The 20685-nt window shown below is 44.6% G+C and overlaps 1 protein-coding gene across 1 annotated transcript; it reads right to left on the reverse strand.

Annotated features, from left to right (window-relative positions):
- Positions 1-425: 425 nt before the first annotated feature.
- Positions 426-19106, reverse strand: SETD7 (SET domain containing 7, histone lysine methyltransferase). The gene is made up of 8 exons (XM_054295020.1): positions 19034-19106; positions 14881-15010; positions 10518-10719; positions 9799-9988; positions 8144-8225; positions 7364-7481; positions 6914-7071; positions 426-6424 (listed from the first exon to the last, which is right to left on the reverse strand). The coding sequence occupies exons 1-8, from the start codon at positions 19071-19073 to the stop codon at positions 6244-6246; spliced, it is 1101 nt and encodes a 366-aa protein (XP_054150995.1). The 5' UTR covers positions 19074-19106; the 3' UTR covers positions 426-6243.
- Between the last annotated feature and the right edge of the window lie 1579 nt (positions 19107-20685).

Raw genomic sequence — 20685 nt, forward strand, 5'->3', positions numbered from 1 at the left:
AATAAAATAATAAATCAAGCATCCTGAATAATGGAGTCAGATCCTCGTCTCTTCCCTCAACCTGAGACCCCTGTGACCATGGTCACATCTAAGATCTCTTGCAGTCTAAGCCACGTTGTGCTTGTAAGATTCCATGAAACTCCACACATATTGTTAATGACTTGTATGATTGGTTCTTTAGGATGACAGGCAAAGGCTCCCCTGGCAAAGAGGAGTAAGAAAAGCAGCAGAGGTGACAGAAAAAACCAACAAGCAGTGTCAGGTGTTCATTCATTACTTACACAATGTGGCCAAGATGTGTGTAACTGTGTGAAATCCTGCTCCTGTGCATCAGCAAAAACTGTGGTCACACAGGACACAAGGAAGGGGGAGAGGTCAAAGGATGCCCAAAACGGTGACACACAAATAACAAGGAGAGACAATAGTTTTCTGTTGAATAGTTTATTTTTGCATTGCCTTCATAGCGCAATTAAAGCAATCTTTAAAATTCACTTATTACAAATGTTTGTCAAGTCTGTTTTTCCCCAGAAACACCTCTCTTGCTTCCTTGCACATACGCCCAAACACACTATAAAAACCCCATTCATAACATGAAAGGAAGGGCAAACATCATTCATGTAAACATCTTTCTTGTAGTTATCCATTTTTAAAAGTCATGAATAAACTTACAGATGTTCAGTAAGGCTCATAGTTCGAGTACAAATGTCATAAAACACCTGTCAAGTACTGTACACAAGTTGAATACTCCGGGGTTAACTGTTAACACATGTACAAGCTTACCCCAAAGATTATTCTTTAGCACTTAGTTCTTCAGAACAGAGACACCCAGTAATTATGGGCTAGAGAGTATTAAAATAGCAGAAGGCCCAGCAGAAACTGTTAAGTAATACACAATTTTAGTCTGGTTCTTAGCTCAGAGTTAAACTTGTTACAGCTGCAGTAGGAAAAGTTTTCTAGAAGGGAATCTACAGGAAGGAGGGATGGGTTGTTTGTAAGGTATCATGAAGAGACAAGCTGAGAGGTACGTCCTGGAAACGTGACTAGCCTTGCTACTGCAATTATTTATGGCGGCTGCATGTAATGCTGCATAAATACCTCCCCAAAGAGCAGAAATGACCATTTGTAATTTTAAGGATCATTTGTTGCATCTCCCCTAAAAAAAAAAAAAATTACCTACTTACTGGTATTCAATTACACTTGCATCTTACAAAAAGACATCCCTTTAAATCTGGTTTAGATCTTACTGGAACTTTTTTGTTTAAATAGTCTTTCTACCATGAAAATATTTCATACAAACATCATTTTACATACAAATGTTAAAACCTGTGAAGCGGGTCTTCCCACACTCATGATTTTATGGCTTGAACTTTTAATTGCTTATAATTTTTGTACAGATATTTCTCCTAGGGGAAAAAAAGAATTATAGTAAAATGGCAAAGAGAAAAAAGGGTGGGAAGTTCTACTGCCCGAAGGCAGAGGAGGGTCCACTCAAGACAGAGTGACCTTAGTGTTCAAAGCATTTGATCCGGGACAAGTAAACATGCACTTAATCTTGCACCTCTTTTTTTTCCTTAAAAAAAAAAATCCCTTATAAGACTGCTTAGAAATACTTTGTCCAACAATACAGTTCTCGTGATTCCATTACATGAAGCATAAGGAACAAGTTCACTGCAGGTGAAGCTCATTTGCACTTGCAGATGAAGCTGCTCCCACCAGCTTTCCTTGCTTGGATGCCCTTGGCACACAGCAGTGCAGTGGAAGTGAGGAACAGGCAGCACCCCAGCATAAAAGAAGATACTTCAGTACCACCGTGTCCAAAGCAATTTGGTTTTTTTAAGTGCTTGGAGGTGAAGCCCTCAGGCACCCACAGCTCCAGCAATTCTGCTGGGCCACAGGAGAACAAAGCAGCAGATACTTGGCTCTGTGTAATGTTACCTCATCACAGCAGCAGCATTTTCCTAAAGACCATCAAACTGAGTGAAAGGACACAGATCACAGAGGTCTCTGGGACAGAAGCAACCCCGCTGCACGCCTGGCACAACCCAAGTGGTGAGCGCAGGTTTGACTGGAGGACAAGGGCAGACAGCTGGGAAGGAAACAAAATAGTGTCAATTTCCGTAATTTAGGAGTTTCTCTTAGCAGATGGGATATGTTGGCTACTCTGCTCTTCCAGTGCCTGACATAGGCTGAGAAATCCCTGACAGAGCTCTTGCTTCGTGTAGCATGTTGCTTCCAGCTCCTAGCAGCATGCTACAAGACCCCTGGGAAAAAACTCACTGCCATCTGTGTGCCAAGGAGAAGCCTGCCTAGTCACTCCCAAAACATGCAGCCTCACCCCATGGCCTCCCAAAGCTCCCAAAACCTCCCCAGGAGCTTCACCTGACTAAAAGCATAGGCCATCCTAGGAGATACTAGGAGGTATCATGGCAACTGTAGAAAAAGTCAAAAAACTCTCACAGCTGGAAAGCCATTTCCATGTATCTCCTTTGACTTTTTCAGCAGTCAAAATTTACAGGTATTTACAGAGGGTAAGTTTTTTATAATTACTATTTTTTAAAATAGGGAATAAAAAGCCTTTTCAGGTTTGTTAAAAGAAAATCAGGATCCCCAAAAGTAAAATTATAGCACAAGACTCAACTTCAGACATCCCCTCCATGGCCTAAGCCCTTTTCCTTCCTTCTTATCCAGTGGTGACCCCAGAAGCAGGCAGCTCTGAGCTGCAACTTTTCTGGCTCTCATCTCCAACAGCAGCCACTTCCAGAAAACAAAGCCTCTGTATTCTTGGTGACAAAACCCTGTGCTGCCACCACAGGAAGATCCACTTCAGATTTTAGTTTTTAAGAGACAATCAGCAGCCTCCAATACACAGGCTTCTCATAAAGGAGCTCAAGTAACCCTCCCATCACAGAGAAGCCATGTTCAGCACTGCAGACCAAAGGCAGATTTTGGGAACTGATCTGTACCTGAAAAATGCATCAATTCCAGGTTTTCCTATGCTGTTCTTTATTCCCAGTGGGTATCTCGAGAGCCAGATGCTCACTCAGGCTCAGCTGACAGCCACCAGCTCTCCTCCCAGTTCAGTACCAACAGGAAAGGTCTTTGGCCAGACTCTAAAAAGTGGAGCTTCTTTACTTATTGCATATTCACCAGTAGTCAGCTGCATCCTACAGACCCAAGAAGATTGCTGTGCAAGGTGATACTTCCTCTGCCCCAAACAAAAACCATGGCTGGGTGTGGGTCTTTGTCTATGGATGTCACCACACTACCAATGAGGAGCTTGGTGAAGCTGGTCTTGCTCTCTAGTGAGAATGAGCTGCAACACACTGACCAAGTTAAGGCATTATTTGGAGTTCTGTAACTAACCTGTGTTTGAACCAGGGGATGCCAGCTCGCCCCTCGGAAGGACACACTGAGCTCTTTCATCACCCAGTGGCAAAAGCCATCTCCATGCTAACAGACCAGGAAGAGAGAGAAAACAAAGAAGAGTTAAAAGGCTTGGTCCTGAATCAAGCCAAAGCAGCTCTGCAATCACAACTTTTACAGAAGGTTGGTCCCTGAAGAAGGGAGTTATAGAAGGACCAACAGATTTTACAGAGCTGAGAAGGACAGCAGAGATAACAGAGACAACAGCCACAGCTGTGGCGCGCTACCTACCAGGCTACACACATGTACAAAAGAATCTGCTTGACTCTCACCAATTTTTTTGAGAAGACACAGGACACCTCAGTGCCTTTTTTTCCCTAGAATTCCCTATTTTAGGATACAATCTTCAAGCCTGATGCACAAAGAGCACCTATATTCTATTTATCTCAAAATCAGGCAATATGAAGACTGACAAATCTATTAAAACATAACCAACTCCACACAGGAGATTAGCAGAGGAATCAGAGACTGATCAGAAAGGAAGGCAAAGGAGCTCTAGAGATCAGAACATTTTAGACACAATTTCCCAGTGAGCACAGAGAGGCCAGCAGTCCAAAGCAGGTTATCGAGATTGTGGAAGAGTTACCATCCTGCCCCAGCAGGGTTCAGTCACATCTTCCCTCTGCTCTTTCCTGCACCTAAACTCAAGCCTCAGCTTTGCAAACTTCACGGCCCTGGTGCAATAACTCCCAAGATACACCTAAGAGCTCCCTACCAGAGGCTGATGACCTAAAGTGATGATCCATGGGCAGGAAGGGACAGATGAAGTGATGCGTATTTCTCTTTGAGAATCACTTAGTGAAGCTGAGCAGCTGACTGACCTCTGCCAACTCTCCATCACCTGTGAGGTTGGCTGTGTCTCTGCACACTCAGGTGAGTCCCTGACCTGTCACCTCTGCCGTGGGCGGGACGTGGAGCTGTGACCTGAGTGTCCAGCACGAGGAGACGGGAGGTGTCACAGCTCATGTGCAGATCACTGCTGAAAGAGTGCCACAAATACCCTGAGCCTGCCTGTGCCCTGCCTCAGCACACGCACAGAGCGACTTCTGTGCAAACTGAAATGATGAGGGGATGGAAAATGTTTGAGAGAAGCCACAGGGACTGAACAGAGCCCAGGCTGTTACGAGTAATTCCGAACTTTCCTCAGGTACCAAAGCACAGATTCTCAGACTGCACTTGACAGCAGCCTCATCCTTCTACCTGCAGGTACCCAACAACTCTCCCTGCCCAGCTCCCCAGACAGCCAGATGCCTCCAACAGCTCAAGCAAGAACCAAAATGTGTTGCAATAGAAAGGTAGGTCCGATTCTCAAATCATTTATGTTACATATATACAAACTTTTTAAAACTACAAACATTTAAAGAAAGTGTTGCAAATGCATTTGAGTTTGTCCTAAGCTGCTAAACCCAAAAGAGAACATCAGAGTCCCAGAAAGACTCCAGTATCCAGATCAAGACAACGCATGATTTCTCTCTTATACAGCATTAGGCAAGACCAGTACAGTATCTGAAAAAAGAGACAATTTCCCTAGCCCTGAAAAACCCCAGAACATAGCCCTGCAGATGAATATTCACAAGCCCCCACTGCTGGCTGCAACAAAGCTATGGATTGACTGCTGTTTATAAATATGAGCATTGAGTGATGTTTTTACATTCATTGTTTGTCTTTCAAAAACAATCTTTTAATATCTTTTCTTAAAAAAAATAATCTTCTTTTGATACCTCATATTATGTTAATTCACTGCGTCATAAACCAGAACTACTAAAAGATGGCTATAAGGCTATGTTGTTCCATCAAGTGAACATCAAGTGAAAAGATACAGCTCTCCTTCACCAAGGACTACAGCCTGCCCCCAGACACATGCACCTCCTTTCAGAGAATCCATGGAGATCCAAGCATCTTTTGCCTTGAGAACTGGCCACTTGAACAGGTGAAAATACACAAACGAACTCATGAACACGGATGCAAGTCATGTGCTTGCTGTCCAGAACATGTACTTCTGGAAGTCTTTCAACAGCAAGTCTGTTTTCTCCTTTTCACAAACTCTTCATGCAAAGAACAGCTTCGTTTGCATGTCATAATAATAAATTAAATAAAATAAGCCAGCCGTACAGGCTAGATAAATATTAGGTTTAGACATTTTGCTATACTATTTAGAGAGCCACAGAGACCAACACACAGCACTCTCACATACACACACAAGCCTTTCCACTAGTTAGAAAGGATTTGCTCCTGCAAAAGAGGATTTGTAGAAAGAACAATGTTCAGACAAGAGGAAAGGGGAGTTAAAACCCAGCCTCCTATATGCTAATAAATAAACTGCTCTATTGCAAGATTCAGATCAAAGATTTAAAAAGGCAAAATTATGCTACTATTAGAGAATATCAAAATATTACTGTTATCATCACAAGTGGCATATATGCAAAATGCAGTTGCACAATAATGCCTAGGCAGGTAGAGAGCAACACTGTAAGTCTGCCGACTAAAAGTGAATGATACACCCATTTTAGTTTCTTCCTAGTCTTTTGGCATCTTTGCATATGGTGCAAAAGCAGAAGCTACCAAAGAATACCACATCTTGTATAGAATATTAAATAATTTCTTCAGATAAGACTGGTGCAATGCTAGCTAATTTTTAAATCTGCTATGAGTAACACAGTCAAACCTAGTTAGCATCCAAGGAACTTATCTCTTAACACAGAATGCAAGGTTATGATGCAACAGCATGAACAATCCCTGGTTGTCCAGTTTTCAGTATAAAGGTAGTGCATAGATCCAAGTTTCTGTTTCAGTTTGCTGAACGGAGAAGGTGCTCCTATGTCACTTTTGCTGGGCAGCCTGGAAAGCTTTCAGTTCCAGCTGGTACCACTCTGGTGCTTCAGGCCCATTCTGCCCCACAGGGTTGTGATCATACCCATAAGCCACTGTCAGCTCCTCATCCTTCTCCACAGCCCTGATGGTACGGATACACTTGATGGGCCCAAAACGAGGATGAACAAACCTAGGGAAAAAACATCTTTGCTAGGCTGTCAATTCCCATACTCTGCCAGCCCCTTGAACAGCTCCAGAATTCACTCACTTCAGAGCATAATCTGATGTTGAATTAGCAGACTTGAGTCAACCTCATAAATATTTAAAAATATGAGCAAAAATATTGATTTATCAAAGCATTGGCAGTTCAGCAAATACAGCGTGGTTCTAGCCAAGCTAGGATTTAGAGAGCTGTGATGATGCATTTTACAATACAGAAGCAACTCAAAGTTTGTGACAAAATGAATAAGTTGCAAACTTCAAGATCCTCCATGGTAAGTCCCAACAGACATCAAGGACCATAAGGTAGCCCATTTCCAACTCAGGTGAGCAGGAACTCCTTCAGTGCCTCAACTGTTACTCCCAGCCCAGTCCTGCTGCTCACCCAGCTGCCCAGGGACCCCTGTGAGCCCAGCCAGCCAGGTGCATCTCCCACCCTCAAACTCAGGGCTGTACTTACGGCTCATAGGTGCAGTTGGGAGTGAAGGAATGGTTGGCCTTGTGCCCCAGCGAGGCACAGTACTTGGCAGCGTGGTTGTAGGGCTCTGGCACGTCTATGACTGTCTCATCATCCAGGGATATTGTATTTCCATTGAGGGCCCAGTCTCTGCTGTCTACCTAGTTTGCAAGGCAAAAATCCAATGTCTGTGTGTAGGAGGGATCAACTTTGTCAGCAGTTTGAAAGCCAACATTCAAAATATATGCAAATAAAGCTTTTCATGGGTGTACGTCATTGGAAAGAACAACACACACTTTTAAAATCTATACATAGGTGAGCATGCACTTTCTTTCAAATAAACTCCACCATGTTAAATCTAGTGTGGGAAGGCAGTAGGTGTTAGATCCTACTATGAAAAGAAAATTTCAGGAGGAGCAATGAAAATTCAGACTGACTTTTTTTTTTCTTTACCTCCTGGTGTGTAATTCGCACTCCGTTATAGAAGGACATCACTGTACTGGCTTCTGCTGCTACTTTTGAAAACAATCCTTCTCCAGCACTGGAAATGAGGGAGACATCCACATACACCCTACAAGAGGAACAGGGCATGGAATCTGTGACTGGCTGCAGCTTTAATTTTCAAGAAGCACAACACTACTAGGATAAAGCCCAATACTTCAGTATAACAATAAAGCTAATAATAACAACAACAACAAAACAAAATTATTATTATTATCATGATCAACATCATAATAAATCTCTTTATGGAACTCCTTTCTTTCCTCTCTTCCCTATGTTCTTTCTTCCATATGTTCTCTCTATTTTGTCAAAACTGAGATTTCATGGAAAGTTTTGGCTGACTTGGTAAACTTATATATTTTTTTTTAAGTGCCAATCCACTATTACTCCACAATGATGGCTTCAATTCAGGAACGCCCTCAATAACATACCAGAACCCCAGAAGTCCCCACCAAGCTGGGGTTGCTGGTATGTACATGCACTGGGAAGCAGGAGTTCTCAAGGTGATGCACCACATCTTCAAGTACTCAATGCAAATCAAAGCAAGAATTTTACTAATCCCTTATTTAGATATTTCAGAGTATCAGAAAGCACATACAGTTGAGGTACACACAGGGCTTCCATTTTACAAACCTTTACACATCCTTTAAGTTTTAGATGAGAAAAGGCTTGCAAAATTAGACTCTAAATAGGTCACAGTAAAGAAATATGGGGAGAAGAAAAAGCATTTACCTCTCTGATTCATAAGGATCAGGAAGAAGGGCATTTGTAGAAATGCAGGATGAAGTGGATTTGTCAAAACTGTACACTGGGCCTAAAACACAAAATAAGACATCAATGAAGGAAATCAACTAATTGGCAGTACTGAGAGTATACAATCCTTAACTTAATTAAGACATTGAAAAACTAAATTTTAAAGGCTGCAAAAAATGCTAAACTTCCAAAAAAAGGTATTGAACAGAACTGCACCTGCAAAAGGCCTTAAATGAGATACTGCTTCTTGATTATGTTTTTCCCCTCAACATTCTAGAGTAATACAAAAAGATGATAAATATGTTCTTCAAATTACCAACTTGCAGAGGAGGACTGGATACTCCTCCAAAACTGACCCTCCTAGTGTCTCTAAACATAATTTTAAAGTAAAACAAAACTTAAAAGGATATATTGAACAGCTCATTTAAAAATCCCAAAAAAGCCCACAAAAACTTGATTACTTCAAATATGAAATATTTTTTAGCCCAGATCCTGAAGAGACTTCAGCCAGAAGATAATATTTAGTAATCAGAAAGCATGCTTTCTACAGTCCTCTATTTTTTGTCATTAATAAGTGGTACAGCTGTAATTATACTCTTATACCCCTATCCTCAATGCCAGAGGACTATCTTGGACATAGATTAAGAAGAATGTGAAAATAAAATGGGGGAAAAACCCCACAGAACAGAACAGTACAAAGTCTGATATAAGGCCTTTGCCCCTGGTGCCCAGGATCTGTTCTGGCTGAAGGCAGCTTCCTCCTGAGTGTAACTTCATCCTCTCTACAAAGCACAATCATACCCTCCTACAAAGTAAGTTTTAAGTTAAATTCTGACTTGCTATCATAACTGAGAGAAAATAAACTCCCATGCATTTGCCTGTCAATACCTTTTCACTGAGCTTGATGTGCCTATTTCATGTCAAATGAGGCACTTTTTGCTAGAAGAGCAGTAAATGCATTAGCAGTCGCCGCTTGTTACTGCAGCTTAACCCACACTCCTCCAAACATCACAAACACCTCAGAACAACAAACCCACCCCACAACTACAGGTTCAAGCAGGTGGAGAAGGCCCCACCCTACCCTGTGCACTTCACAGCCACTTTCTGCCAGCAGGACCAGACACACAGAAGGGTGCTGGTGAATCACACCATTACACAACGACTGAATCTGGTTCACTAATTCCAGTCTCAGCCCAGCAGCGCAGGTGCCAGAACATTCACAGCGCAAACACTGACTTGCACAAACCCAGCTGACAGCTACAGCCAAACCAGGGCCTCACTCTCCTGCTGCAGTTATTTCATTGCAAGAAATGCTGCAGCACCATCACCAGGGTGAATGGAGCAGGTTTTCCACCTGGTATAGAGGGCACTGGGATGTGTGACAAGCAGGACTGTGCCCATGAGCACAGCAGTGAGAGAAGGGCCATGAAATGCACTTGGGCAGGACCACACAGGGGGCATTTCCCATCTGTTTCCAGGACAAACACCATCCTCCTCTGTGGCTTGGAGAAAGGGCCCCTCACTAACAGCCTGTGTCAGCACAGCCAGCGTCCAGTGAGGAACATCACAGGAACCAAGCTGTCTGCAGCAAAGGGCTGGCAGCAGGAGTACAAGTTTGTGTTAGCTGAACTTACTGCCTGGAACTACTTCAAATTGAGGTTTGCCATCCTCAACAGCTGTCAGAGTTGCCAGTTTTGCTTCTATCATTTCTCCATCTATGAACCTTCCAGAATATGCAGTCTTTCCATCAGGATACACATAGGCTATTTTCTCTCCAGTCATCTCCCCATCTTCATTCACTTCTCCCACAAGGCTGCCTCCATCCTGAGAGCACAGGCAAGAAAGAAAAGGCAAAGCATTTAATTATACTTTACTATCCTTGTTGCCTAAGATTTTTAGCTTTTTATATTTTTCATGCATTTGTAGCTTCTATTACTTTTCCTATCCTGTTCCCCTACATTTAGGAACAATATGCTAGCCTCATAAACACATTCCTGAAATGTTCTTTAGTCTTACTCCAAGAAGAGTACCAACTACGAGGATGTTCTGTTTTCCAACAAGATTCTGGACCTGACATAACAAAAGCGGGGCAAAAGAAGCCTGGGGACTGCTTCCAGTGGGGCAGAACCCAAGCACTTATTACCTAATCAACTAACCTTTTAATTGGACAATACATGACAGTTACACTAATCAACAAACCTTAGAAAATTGTGAATTTACTGTACCATGTACAGTTTTTGCCATACTGAGTACCTGACAGCTTTCCAGTAAAGGTCTACTTTTATATTCACTAATGCTGCTGGGAATTCTATTTTCTAGGCATTCAGAAAATGCAAAGGGTGGTCAGGCTTACCGGGTAATAAATCCAGCAGATGCCGTGCCGGATGTTGTCCTTGTACTGCCCTTTGAAGATGAGCCGCCCGTCGCTGTCGTACTCCTGCGCCGGGCCGTTCAGCTCTCCGTCCACGTAGGTGCCATGAAGGACCACGCCATCCTCGTAGGTGTAGATTCCCTGCCCTTGCAGGGCATCATCAACATAGTATCCCTCCAGGGTGCTGGTGAAGGGAGAAAGAGAACAGCACTGGAAAACTGTTCGCCTCTCTTTGGGCGAACCCAAAGCCCCAACGCACTGGAACACCGAGGTGAAAACCAGACACTTGTTTCTATGGAGCTCCAAAGGCAGAAAACAACTTACAGCACCCTTTCATCAGGGTGTGCTGCACAGACACTGAATCACTCATCTCCATCACATGCCTGGCGTTTTCTGTAGGCTGGAATAGTCAGCAAATGGACACTCCTGGTCAAAGAAGGAACTCTTGCTCAAGCAGGCCACTCTCACATTAGGATTTTCTACCTGCTGCGTGTGGACCTTTACTGACATGTCTCTGGAGAGAAGAAACTGAGCTGCTGGACACAGGGAATGAACTGCAACCTGCCACAGTTCAGCATCAGCTCCCCAGCAATACGTACAGGCCCTGCTAAAACCAGCCCTTTTTCATGCATTTATCTTAAAATCAAACACAGCCTGTCAAACCAAACTACTGCTGCACTTGGATTTAAACAAAGAAACATTGCATTTTGGTTTTGTCTTGCAAACCCTTTACTACCACCATAAAAGGGGATCTATTCAGATATTTCTTTCTCATGTTAGGATTAACATAAGGGAACACAACCTGTTTAGCTTTTACTTCAGCACACTCAGCTAACAGCCAGCTGCCAGCATACACATATTTTCACGGCAGAATTCTTTTTCAGAGGCAGATGTCTCAGGTATAAGCTGACACAGTGTCTGTGAGCGCATGACTCTACATGTTTTACCACACAGATTTGCAAGAGTTGTGGAAGAAATGTTTTTTGAGAATTCACTTTCTTGCTTCTAAAGCCTCATGCTCTGTTTTTATGTTTTGGCAAACTGGATGAGGTTTCCACGGGAAAATATATTACAGTAAAAGCCTCAGTGCACACTAGATGCAAAACAACAAGGGGCAGGAAAATAACTTTACTTTTCAGTCAAATGGATTTCTTGATCCTTGTTGCTACAGAGCTGCACAGATAGCTATGGCACTACAGCACAGGGAACAATGAGAGAACCACCAGACATCAGTGCCCTTACTTAACAATAAACGGTGTCACTTTCCCCTCTAATTTATCACAGATCACTAGATTTTAATTCCATTGTAGTGACAACAGACACAGCGTGCACATGTAGGATTACTCTTTATAAGAAGCAGCCACCCTCAGTTTTTGTAGTCAAAAATTCTGTCTTGTTACCTTTAATTGCACTAGTTGAAGTTAAAACATTGCTAAATTGCAACAGTGCTTCAGCCCTGGAAAGAATATATTTTATTTTAGTGTAACCCAAACTTTTATGTTTTCTCTCTTTGTATTAAGCTCCAAGCAGTGACCAAAAGATCCATCTCATCTAAGGAAATCAAAAGGATGATACCTTAAGAAAGAAGTCTGTGTCCACCAAGCTCACCTAAACAGTCAGGTTCAGAAACCTTTATGATGTTCAGAGTTTGTGAGCTATTTCCACCCTGCTCCTCACTTCACTATAAATTCCCAAATTATGGTGTCTGCAGCCAGACACAATAATTGTAACTAAGACTTGACCAGCACAAAGATGAATAAATAGCTTCTGTGTCTTCCATAAGCACAACCTTTTTAATACAAACCCTGAACTAGCCTGTATTTCTCTGGTTTGCTTCTCAGATGGTCATACTTCTGACAACATAAATTCTACCACAGTCAAGATTGATCAAATGTACCATCTTCCCATTATCCACCATGCACTGAAGGGATGGAAGATACTTCTTATCTAACAATTAAACCAATTATATGGACTGGGGGAGGAAATACTTACTCCAATTTCCTTCCAGGGATTAAGTTAATATCTATAGAGACTGATCCATTTATCTCTCGCTCCCTCTATATGGGAACAGGGAAAACTTTTTCCCTAATAAGAATAGTTTTCTACTGAGTTCTGGGAGATGTCAGTTTACAGGAGTTTCCAATTAGGGAGGAAGGGCAGCTGCAGCTCTGTGCCAAGCACGGCTCTCATGCCTGCCTTTATAGTGCAAAGAGTTCTGCAAAATACACTCCAGAACCATTGGCACCAAGGAAAGTTCAAGTCCACAATCCAAAACAGGGAGTATGCCAGAGGGCAAACTTCTCTCTCTTAAAGAATATGCTGTGATTTGTTGCATTTTCTTGAAGGGGAAGGAAAAAAACAACTGATATTTCATAACAGATTTCCATTCCCTTAAATAAACAACAGGAAGGGGGCAGTAATTCCAGTAAAGGGAAGTTTCCTTTACCAAACAAGGCAGCCAGGCAGCCAGTGCTGTTCCCCAAAACTCAGAAATGAGGATGCTGACAGTGCAGTCAGTCCTGTGCTTGACAGGACCCAGCTGCTCGCCAGCAGCAGAGGAACAGCAGGACAGCTGTCAGCCTTTACTGAGCAGCCTGCCAGGGAAATACACCCACGAGTGCTGAGCAGCCAGCTTACTGCACAGTATCCTGCAAAGGGAGAGCTGTTCAGAGGCATTCCTGATACGTATTGCTCATCCTCATGAGCACTCAGCCCTGCCCGTGGCACACTTAATGGAAACAGCATGTCCTGTTTTATGCCAGGTCATTCTTACGACATGTCATGATTCCTGAACCAGCCATTTCAGAAAGCAACTTAGTCTTGCAAGCTGGACATAGACAGATAAATGACATCTTCACTAATTAGCTCGGTTAAGGGTGCTTTAGCTAACTTAAAATATATAAAAGTTAATGAAAACATCCCATTTTCCAAAACCACATTGCAGACTATTTTTGCATATTTTCATTCTGCTAGTTTCTGAAGACATCAGTGGTCAGCTATTCTAGTTTTCTAAGGAAAACTGAAAGAGAAAAAAAAGAAAGAAAAAAGAGTTGGCAACACTCAAACAGCACAACTGACTCTTCCCAGGAAATGCTGCCTGTACCCTGGATTACATGGAGGAGCAGCCCTACAAACACAACAGTGGTTCAGTTCCTCTGACTGTGCAATCAGCAGCCACTCTGCTGAGATCATCCTCCAGCACAGAGACATGATGTACATGTGTCCACAGAGATGCTGCAGAACAACTTGCACCAAAACTGTTTTAGAGAACTCAGCTGCTGGGCAGTGCTGATTTTCAGTTACTCAGAGAAGATTTAACAAGGCCACAACCAACAACAGTGAGGAATTTTCTTCATCCAAGCTTGGAGGCCTAATCCCTTTCTACATAACTGAATAAATATATTATGTTTCTCATGAAAAAAACCCACAATGCCCAGTATGAAGCAAGTGCAAAGGCAAGTACAGACAAGGAGCTGACTCACTGAGACAGCACAATACCTCTGCTCCTGCTCAGGATTTTGCTGAGCAGGAAGAGAGCAGACCCAGCATGACTGTCAGTTTAACAGGCGCTATTCAGAGCCTCACCAACAGCTGCAAAACCATGAAGAATCGTGTCATTTTATACATTTGCTGCTCCCTCAGAGGAAGTTCTGAGCAACTGCACACAGGAGTGCTGCAGTGGTGGTGGGGGGAAGGCTTACAAGGTGGTCATAATGAGGATCAGAGAACAAAACACATGCACGGGCATGGACTAGCCCAATTTCACAGTCACAATTCCCAGTGAAGAGAAGGGAAATGATAGGGGGCTTTCTTACTTTCAGAAAATCATGCCACAAGCAACTTGCAGAGGATTAACTAGAGTTGCTAACAAACCTGTATTGAACTCAGTCCTTTAAGTGATAAACAATTTGACAAAGCAGAAGGCAAACCTCACTGTCAAGGTCCTGTATCTGTGTGTGAGGGCTGGCACAGGGAACTCGTGGTCCAGTTGCACTTTCTATAAGGCAAACAAGTCCACCTGAAGTAACAACCTTTGATGTCCAAGTCATTGTCAGCATGGTTTCAGTAGTTCTGACCATCTCCCATTCCTTATGATTTCTAATCAGCTCATAACTTGTCAGTGCTAAAAGAGCTTACACCACTGCATTCTCCCTCCAAGGAACAACTACAGGCACCTCATCACACACAAAGCCACCACAGGAATGGCTGCAGCAGCAGCAAACTTTCCAGCTACAATTTTTAATGAGAACTCTTATCCAGGAACTCAGCAGTATAAAATCAACGTAGATTAGTTTTGCATCACTACAAGCAGAAGGAAGAATACAGAGGAAAAATCAGAGTGTACCTTCCATCAAAAAAGAAGAATTTCCCACGGCCATTCTTTTCTCCATGCACAAAATTTCCTTCAAATCTGTCTGTTGATGAGTAGGTTACTGTACAGAATCCATGTGGCAGCCCATCGTCATCTAGATGCCCTGAAATCAAACCCAAACAAAGAGCAACAGAACACATGAATTATTATGCAAGATTTTATATCTGCTCTCATTATGTAGCTACTAGAAATGCAGTAGCTCCCTAGTACAAAACAGTAATTCAGATCATTGCTGTTAGGAGCAGTGATCAGACATTCTGTACAACTGATGTTTGTACTTGTGTAACACATAGCTTTAAATAAAAATAACATATAAGGATAAAAGAAAAGGGATGAGAGAGAGGATAGAGAAGAGAATAAGCAAAACTGGTTTCTGAAAGAAACAAGGTTTATAGTATTCTAACTTGTGTGAATATACATCTTCAAAAGTATTAGAATTCTTTATCTAAAACATGTATTGGTGAGAAAAGGATAAGAAAATGTTTGATTTTTTTCTTTTGATAAACACGTGCCTTATGATAATGTGGGTGTGCCACTATACAGCTGTATTCACAGGAATTTAAAGAAATAAAAGTATGTAATATCCATAATGCTCCACCCTTGCCGTATGTCAGTCAACGTGGTATTGAATATTTTAAATGCTGCTCTCCAGTGCCCTTCCTATGTGTTCACTTTATATCCTGTTCCTACCCCCAGCCATATCAGTTTTCCCTATTACCACTGTTGCACAGAGGGAGAGCAGAGACAATACACTTGGATGCTCATCTGCATGGTTTGTGTTCTATTGAATATAAATGGCCAACTCTACTAAGTTAAAGCATAATAAGGCTCCTATGGCATCTCTAACTGCCTCTTCAAAGCCAAAGGAAAACAACAGAGAAGTGTTTCAAAGGATGGTTACTGCCTGGTTTAGCTGTGTGGGCTCTGGCTGCAGAGCTCAGCAGGGCTGCCCTCAGCACAGGGACACACTGAGCGGGTGCTGCAGCTCCCACAGTGACATTTTATCAGGGATAAATTTTGCATGGAAACTGTAAAATAAATAACAGCGAGCCTATACTTCTGTTCTCCTATGCTTCTAACCAAACTGATTGCCCCAGTCCCCTGGAGATGCACACACAGCCTGTTAGAGATGAGAGACAGTGCATGCATCCACTTCTGCAGGCTTTGGGGCAAGCTCTTCCCTGACCAACTCTGCCCTAACCTGGAAAGGTCCATCACCAATACGGAAAGGCAGAAACAAACATCAGTGTGAGGGGACTGATTTACAGCCCAGGCTAACGCAGGCAAAAACAGGCACCTCAGTACTGCCAGACCTGGGCTCTGGTGCCCAGAGAGGGAAGAGGATGGGCACACTTTACTGAGCATGGAAATGCACCTAGAAAAGCGTACAGGAGAAATAGCAGGGAGGAATCTGCACTCATCCAGGAGCCAGGGTTCCCTCCCTCACCCTTCCCTTGCATGCTCCACCAAGTTCCTCTCGCACCTGCACACGACTGTGCTCTCACTTCAGGTCCCTAGACCAAACCACATTGAAAACAGTTAAAAGTTTGAGAAGCCAGTAAATCCAATCAGGCACTGATTATCAGCTCACAGTGAGAGAAATAACAGAATAAAAAGAGGGCGCAAAAGGTGGAAGGGAAAAAGCTTTATCACTAAAGGCTTTTAATTACTTTGAAGAGGAACTCTTTAAACAGAAACTGCTCTTTCCAAAGAGAAAAAAGTCTTTTTTCCCCTCCCATTCTGTCAGGACACCCCTTTTTGTAGAAAGGACAAATTTTAGCTAAATTTAACCAATTATTATTAATGGTGAAACATTTAATAACCAATAAATTAACGACCAATTTAACGAAAAGGTCGGTAACATTTCTGATACGGACACCTCTTTTAGACCAAAAACTATGTCAACATGTATAGTTTTAATTAAAAGCCTTTTAAAATAAGTTTTATCAATATAGAAGGGTACAGTGGTGTAAATTAATGAACCCTAAACAATACAATTCCAATTTCCCCATCATTACAGGGGCAAAACTTTTATAAAACACTTGGATTAAAAAAAGTACACTGATAATTCTGGCACATCATACCATTTAAAAAAACACCCAAGGCAACAACAAAAACAAACTCTTGCAACTTTGCTCTCTGTGACTATTCAGCCTAGCCAGGATTTTGCTGGAATGCAAAGCCCAACACAAAAGCTGCCATGTCTGTACAGAGAACACACGTCAGGCCTTTTGCACAGCAGGATACAGACTACCTCGGGGATTTAAAATGGTCCACTTTGATCCAGTGCCCTCTATACAGGGTCTTAATCTCAGCCACAATACAAAGAATCCAATTATTCTAATGTGCTAGAAGCTTCCCCTATTAAAAAAAAAATAAAACCATGCCCCCACCACTGCAACAAAACAAGAAACACGGTCTCTCCTAGTCAACAACATGGGGAAAACGCAATTTCAAGTTTCATAACATAACTTTTTTTTTTTGTATGGCTGAGGCCTTCGCCTCTGTTTCAAATTAAGTCAAATGGAAAAAATCCTCATTATTTCATGGGGAGCAGTGCGTTCTACTTTCCTTCCTCACCACTCTCCTCCATTAGCAAAAAATAAACCCAAAACGTCTAAACATATTTTTAAATTATTGTAAAATCTCACTTTTGTTGCTTCATTAAGGGTCTCCCAAGACTTCCTCTTAAACTCAGACAACGAACTTTCCAAGAAAAGGATTTACCCTAATAGGGGCTAGTTCACAATGAAGTCACTTTCTGAAACCACTGATGTATACAAACCAAAGATAAAAGCCCTTTACTGTCAGTATCCCTATTACTTAACAGAAGACATATAATGTGCATCATCACCAAAAGATTCTGGCCACAGAGATGCCAGATGGATGTTTGGGGGATCACAACCATAAACCAAACTGCCCCCAACCAATGTGGAAGTGCTGATTTCTGTATTTCTAACTTCCTTTGGGTAAGTGCAAAATCCTGTTCACCCCCAAAGAGCATCGTGCTTCTGTGTCACTCAGAGAAACACAAAAATTCATATACACTGCTGAAAAAAATATGCTTTAAAAATGTGTTTCCTTAGCTCACAGAGATGCCAAACAGATCCAGGATACAGCAGAACACTTTATCTGGGATCTAAGGATGAAAACACTATGAGTCCTTGCCCCAGACAACTGCAAGGCACAGATCTGAGGAGCTGGGAGGAAAAGGCAGTGGCAAACCACATCTGTAAGGGCAGAGGGCACAGCACAGGAAGGAGATGGTTGAGCAAGGTGTGACTGTTCTCCACGGTGCCCTCTCTGCGAGGGACCTTTGGGGAGCCTTTGGTGCTTTCCCTCAGAGGGAGATGCCATGCTTTGTTTCCCTGCTCCCAGAAGCCTGATGAAGCGTGCTGGGGAGCTGCATCCCCGCCTGCTAAGGTTTCCACCAGTAATTCACTTCCAGAGCACAGGTGCCTCTATGTTTAGAGCTCTTCAAGGATTAATTATCCACACGTGAGAGTGAACTACACACAGAGGGTGTATATTAGCTATAAGGCGGCCAACCCCGCTCCCATACGGACTGCTCCAGCCCTGCTGTCCATGGATATGGCAACAGCGTCTTCTCGGAGTCGCTCTTTCTTTTCCCTTCTCCATTTGCACGTACGTGACTGCATCCCTGGGCTCTCCCCGAGGATGGGCATCGCCGTGTCCCTCAGCCGCCGAGGGCAGGACCGGGCACCGGCCGCAAGGCCCAGGGCTGCAGGCCACCGCCCGCACGGGGGCACAGCAGCGGCACAAACCATGGCCGTGACTGATCCGTGACAATGGGAGCGGAGCAGCCGCCATCCCCGCGGCCGGGGCGCGGAGCCTCCCGTTGTGGCGGAGCGCTCGGCGGCGGGAGGCGCCCGGAGCGCCCGCCCGGTACCGGCGCCAGCGCGGCCCCGGCTGCCCCCGGCGGAGCTCCGCCACGTGCGGGGCCACGGCCCGTCCGTTGCATAAGCCCACTGATGTCATGCGCTGCGCCCGGCCCCGGCCGCCCAGCTCCGGCCGCCTCCTCCGTCGCCCCCGCCCCGCGCCCCCGCAGCTCCTGCAGCAGCGCCCGGCGGCGGCGGGCCCGCTGCCCGAGCCGCGGCACACGCACCTTCCACGATCTCCTCCAGCGTCTCCTCGTCGCTGTCCATGGCGGCGGCGGGCGCGGACAAGGCGCAGCCGCGGTACCGGGGGCGGGCGCGCGCCCCACGCCCCGCCTCCAGCACCGTCCCGGGGAGGGCCCGAGTGCCGCCCTGAGGGCGGGCCGGAGCACCGCCCGGGGCTGAGGGGGATGGCTGGAGCTGCCTGTCCCGGCCCTCGGGATAATGGCGAGCTCTCTCTGGGTGAAAAACCTATTCCTGACATCCAGCCTAAACCTCCCCTGACACAGCTTCAGGCTGTTTCCTCAAGTCCTGCCACTGCTCACTTGAGAGAAGAGATCAGTGCCTGCCCTGCTGCTTCCCCTCCTGATGAAGTTATAACCGCACTGAGGTCTCCCCTCAGTCTCCTCCTCTCCGGACTGAACAGACCAAGTGACCTCAGCCGCTCCTCACACAACTTCCCCTCCAGGCCCTTCACCATCCCCGTGGCCTCCTTTGGACCCTCTCTAATGGCTCCATGTCTGTTTTATATTGGGGCAGCCCAAAGTGTCCCCAGCCCTCAGGGTGAGGCCGCCCCAGTGCAGAGCAGAGCAGGACAATCCATCCCTTGCCCAGCTGGCCATGCTGTGCCCGACACCCCTCAGGACACAGTGCCCTCCCGGCTGCCAAGGCACTGCTGACTCACCTTCAGCTTTCCATGGGCCAGGAGCCCAGGGCCCTTTGCACAGCGCTGCTCTCCAGCCTCTCATTGCCCAGTCTGTCCCTACACCCAGGGTTGGCCCATCCCAAGGGCAGAATCTGGCCCTTCACCTGCTGAACTATCTACAACTGATGATTGCTCATCTCTCTGATTTGTTGAGGCCTCTGGAGGGCTTCTCTGACCTCAAGGGAGCTGACAACTCCTCCCAGTTTACTATCATCAGCAAACTTACTTAGCATTCCTTTGAGTCCTGCATCCAGGTCATTAACAAAGATGTTGAAGAGCACAGGGCCAAGGACAGAGCCAGCAGAACCCCACTAGTGACTGGACACCATTCCTGTGTCACCCCATTCCCTGTAATCCTTTGTTCCTGCCCCGTAAGCCAGCTGCTCGCCCATCCCATAACACGGTTATCCAGCTGTGTGCTGGACATTTTGTCCAGAAGTATGTGACAGGCTGTATCAAAAGCTTTGCTGAAGTCCAAAAGAGTTACATCTACTGGCTTTCCTAGAACAGCTAGGTGGGTTACCCCATTGTGGAAGGAAATCCTGTTGGACAAGCAGCAGTTCTCCCTCATGGTGCTGAAGGATTTAATTCACAAAACCCACAGAATCACACTCTTGGATCTCAGGGCTGCAGGAAGGGTGACAGCCCCAAGCAAAGGGTGCAATTTTGGAGCTCTTCACCACCATGTCTCAGTCTACTGCAGGGGCCTTGCTCTGCACCACAGCTTGACAATATGCAGGCATACCTTAAAGGAAAGGCAGAGTGTTTCTAGGTCTTCCAGACAGCTATCTTGGGAGCACAGGAACGGTCTTCATCCTACTGGAGGTGACCTAGACAGTCAGGGCTCTCTGATGGAATGAGGCTCCTTCAGCCTGGAGAAGTAACAGCGTCAGGGAGACCCAGCAGCAGCCCACCAGCACTTACAGCAGGGCTGCCATGCAAACAGGCTTGTCACAG

The sequence above is a fragment of the Melozone crissalis genome, unplaced genomic scaffold (genome assembly GCF_028551555.1).
Source record: "Melozone crissalis strain CALT ecotype California unplaced genomic scaffold, PUWL_Pcris_2 ptg000006l_1, whole genome shotgun sequence".
Classification (NCBI taxonomy): domain Eukaryota; kingdom Metazoa; phylum Chordata; class Aves; order Passeriformes; family Passerellidae; genus Melozone; species Melozone crissalis.

Coding starts and splice junctions, on each gene's coding strand:
- SETD7 (XM_054295020.1), bottom strand. CDS start 19,073: ATGGACAGCGACGAGGAGACGCTGGAGGAGATCGTGGAAG. Junction 15,011..19,033: donor GCTGGAGGAGATCGTGGAAG/GTGCGTGTGCCG, acceptor GTTTGATTTCAG/GGCATCTAGATGACGATGGG. Junction 8,226..9,798: donor ATTTGAAGTAGTTCCAGGCA/GTAAGTTCAGCT, acceptor TTTGTGTTTTAG/GCCCAGTGTACAGTTTTGAC.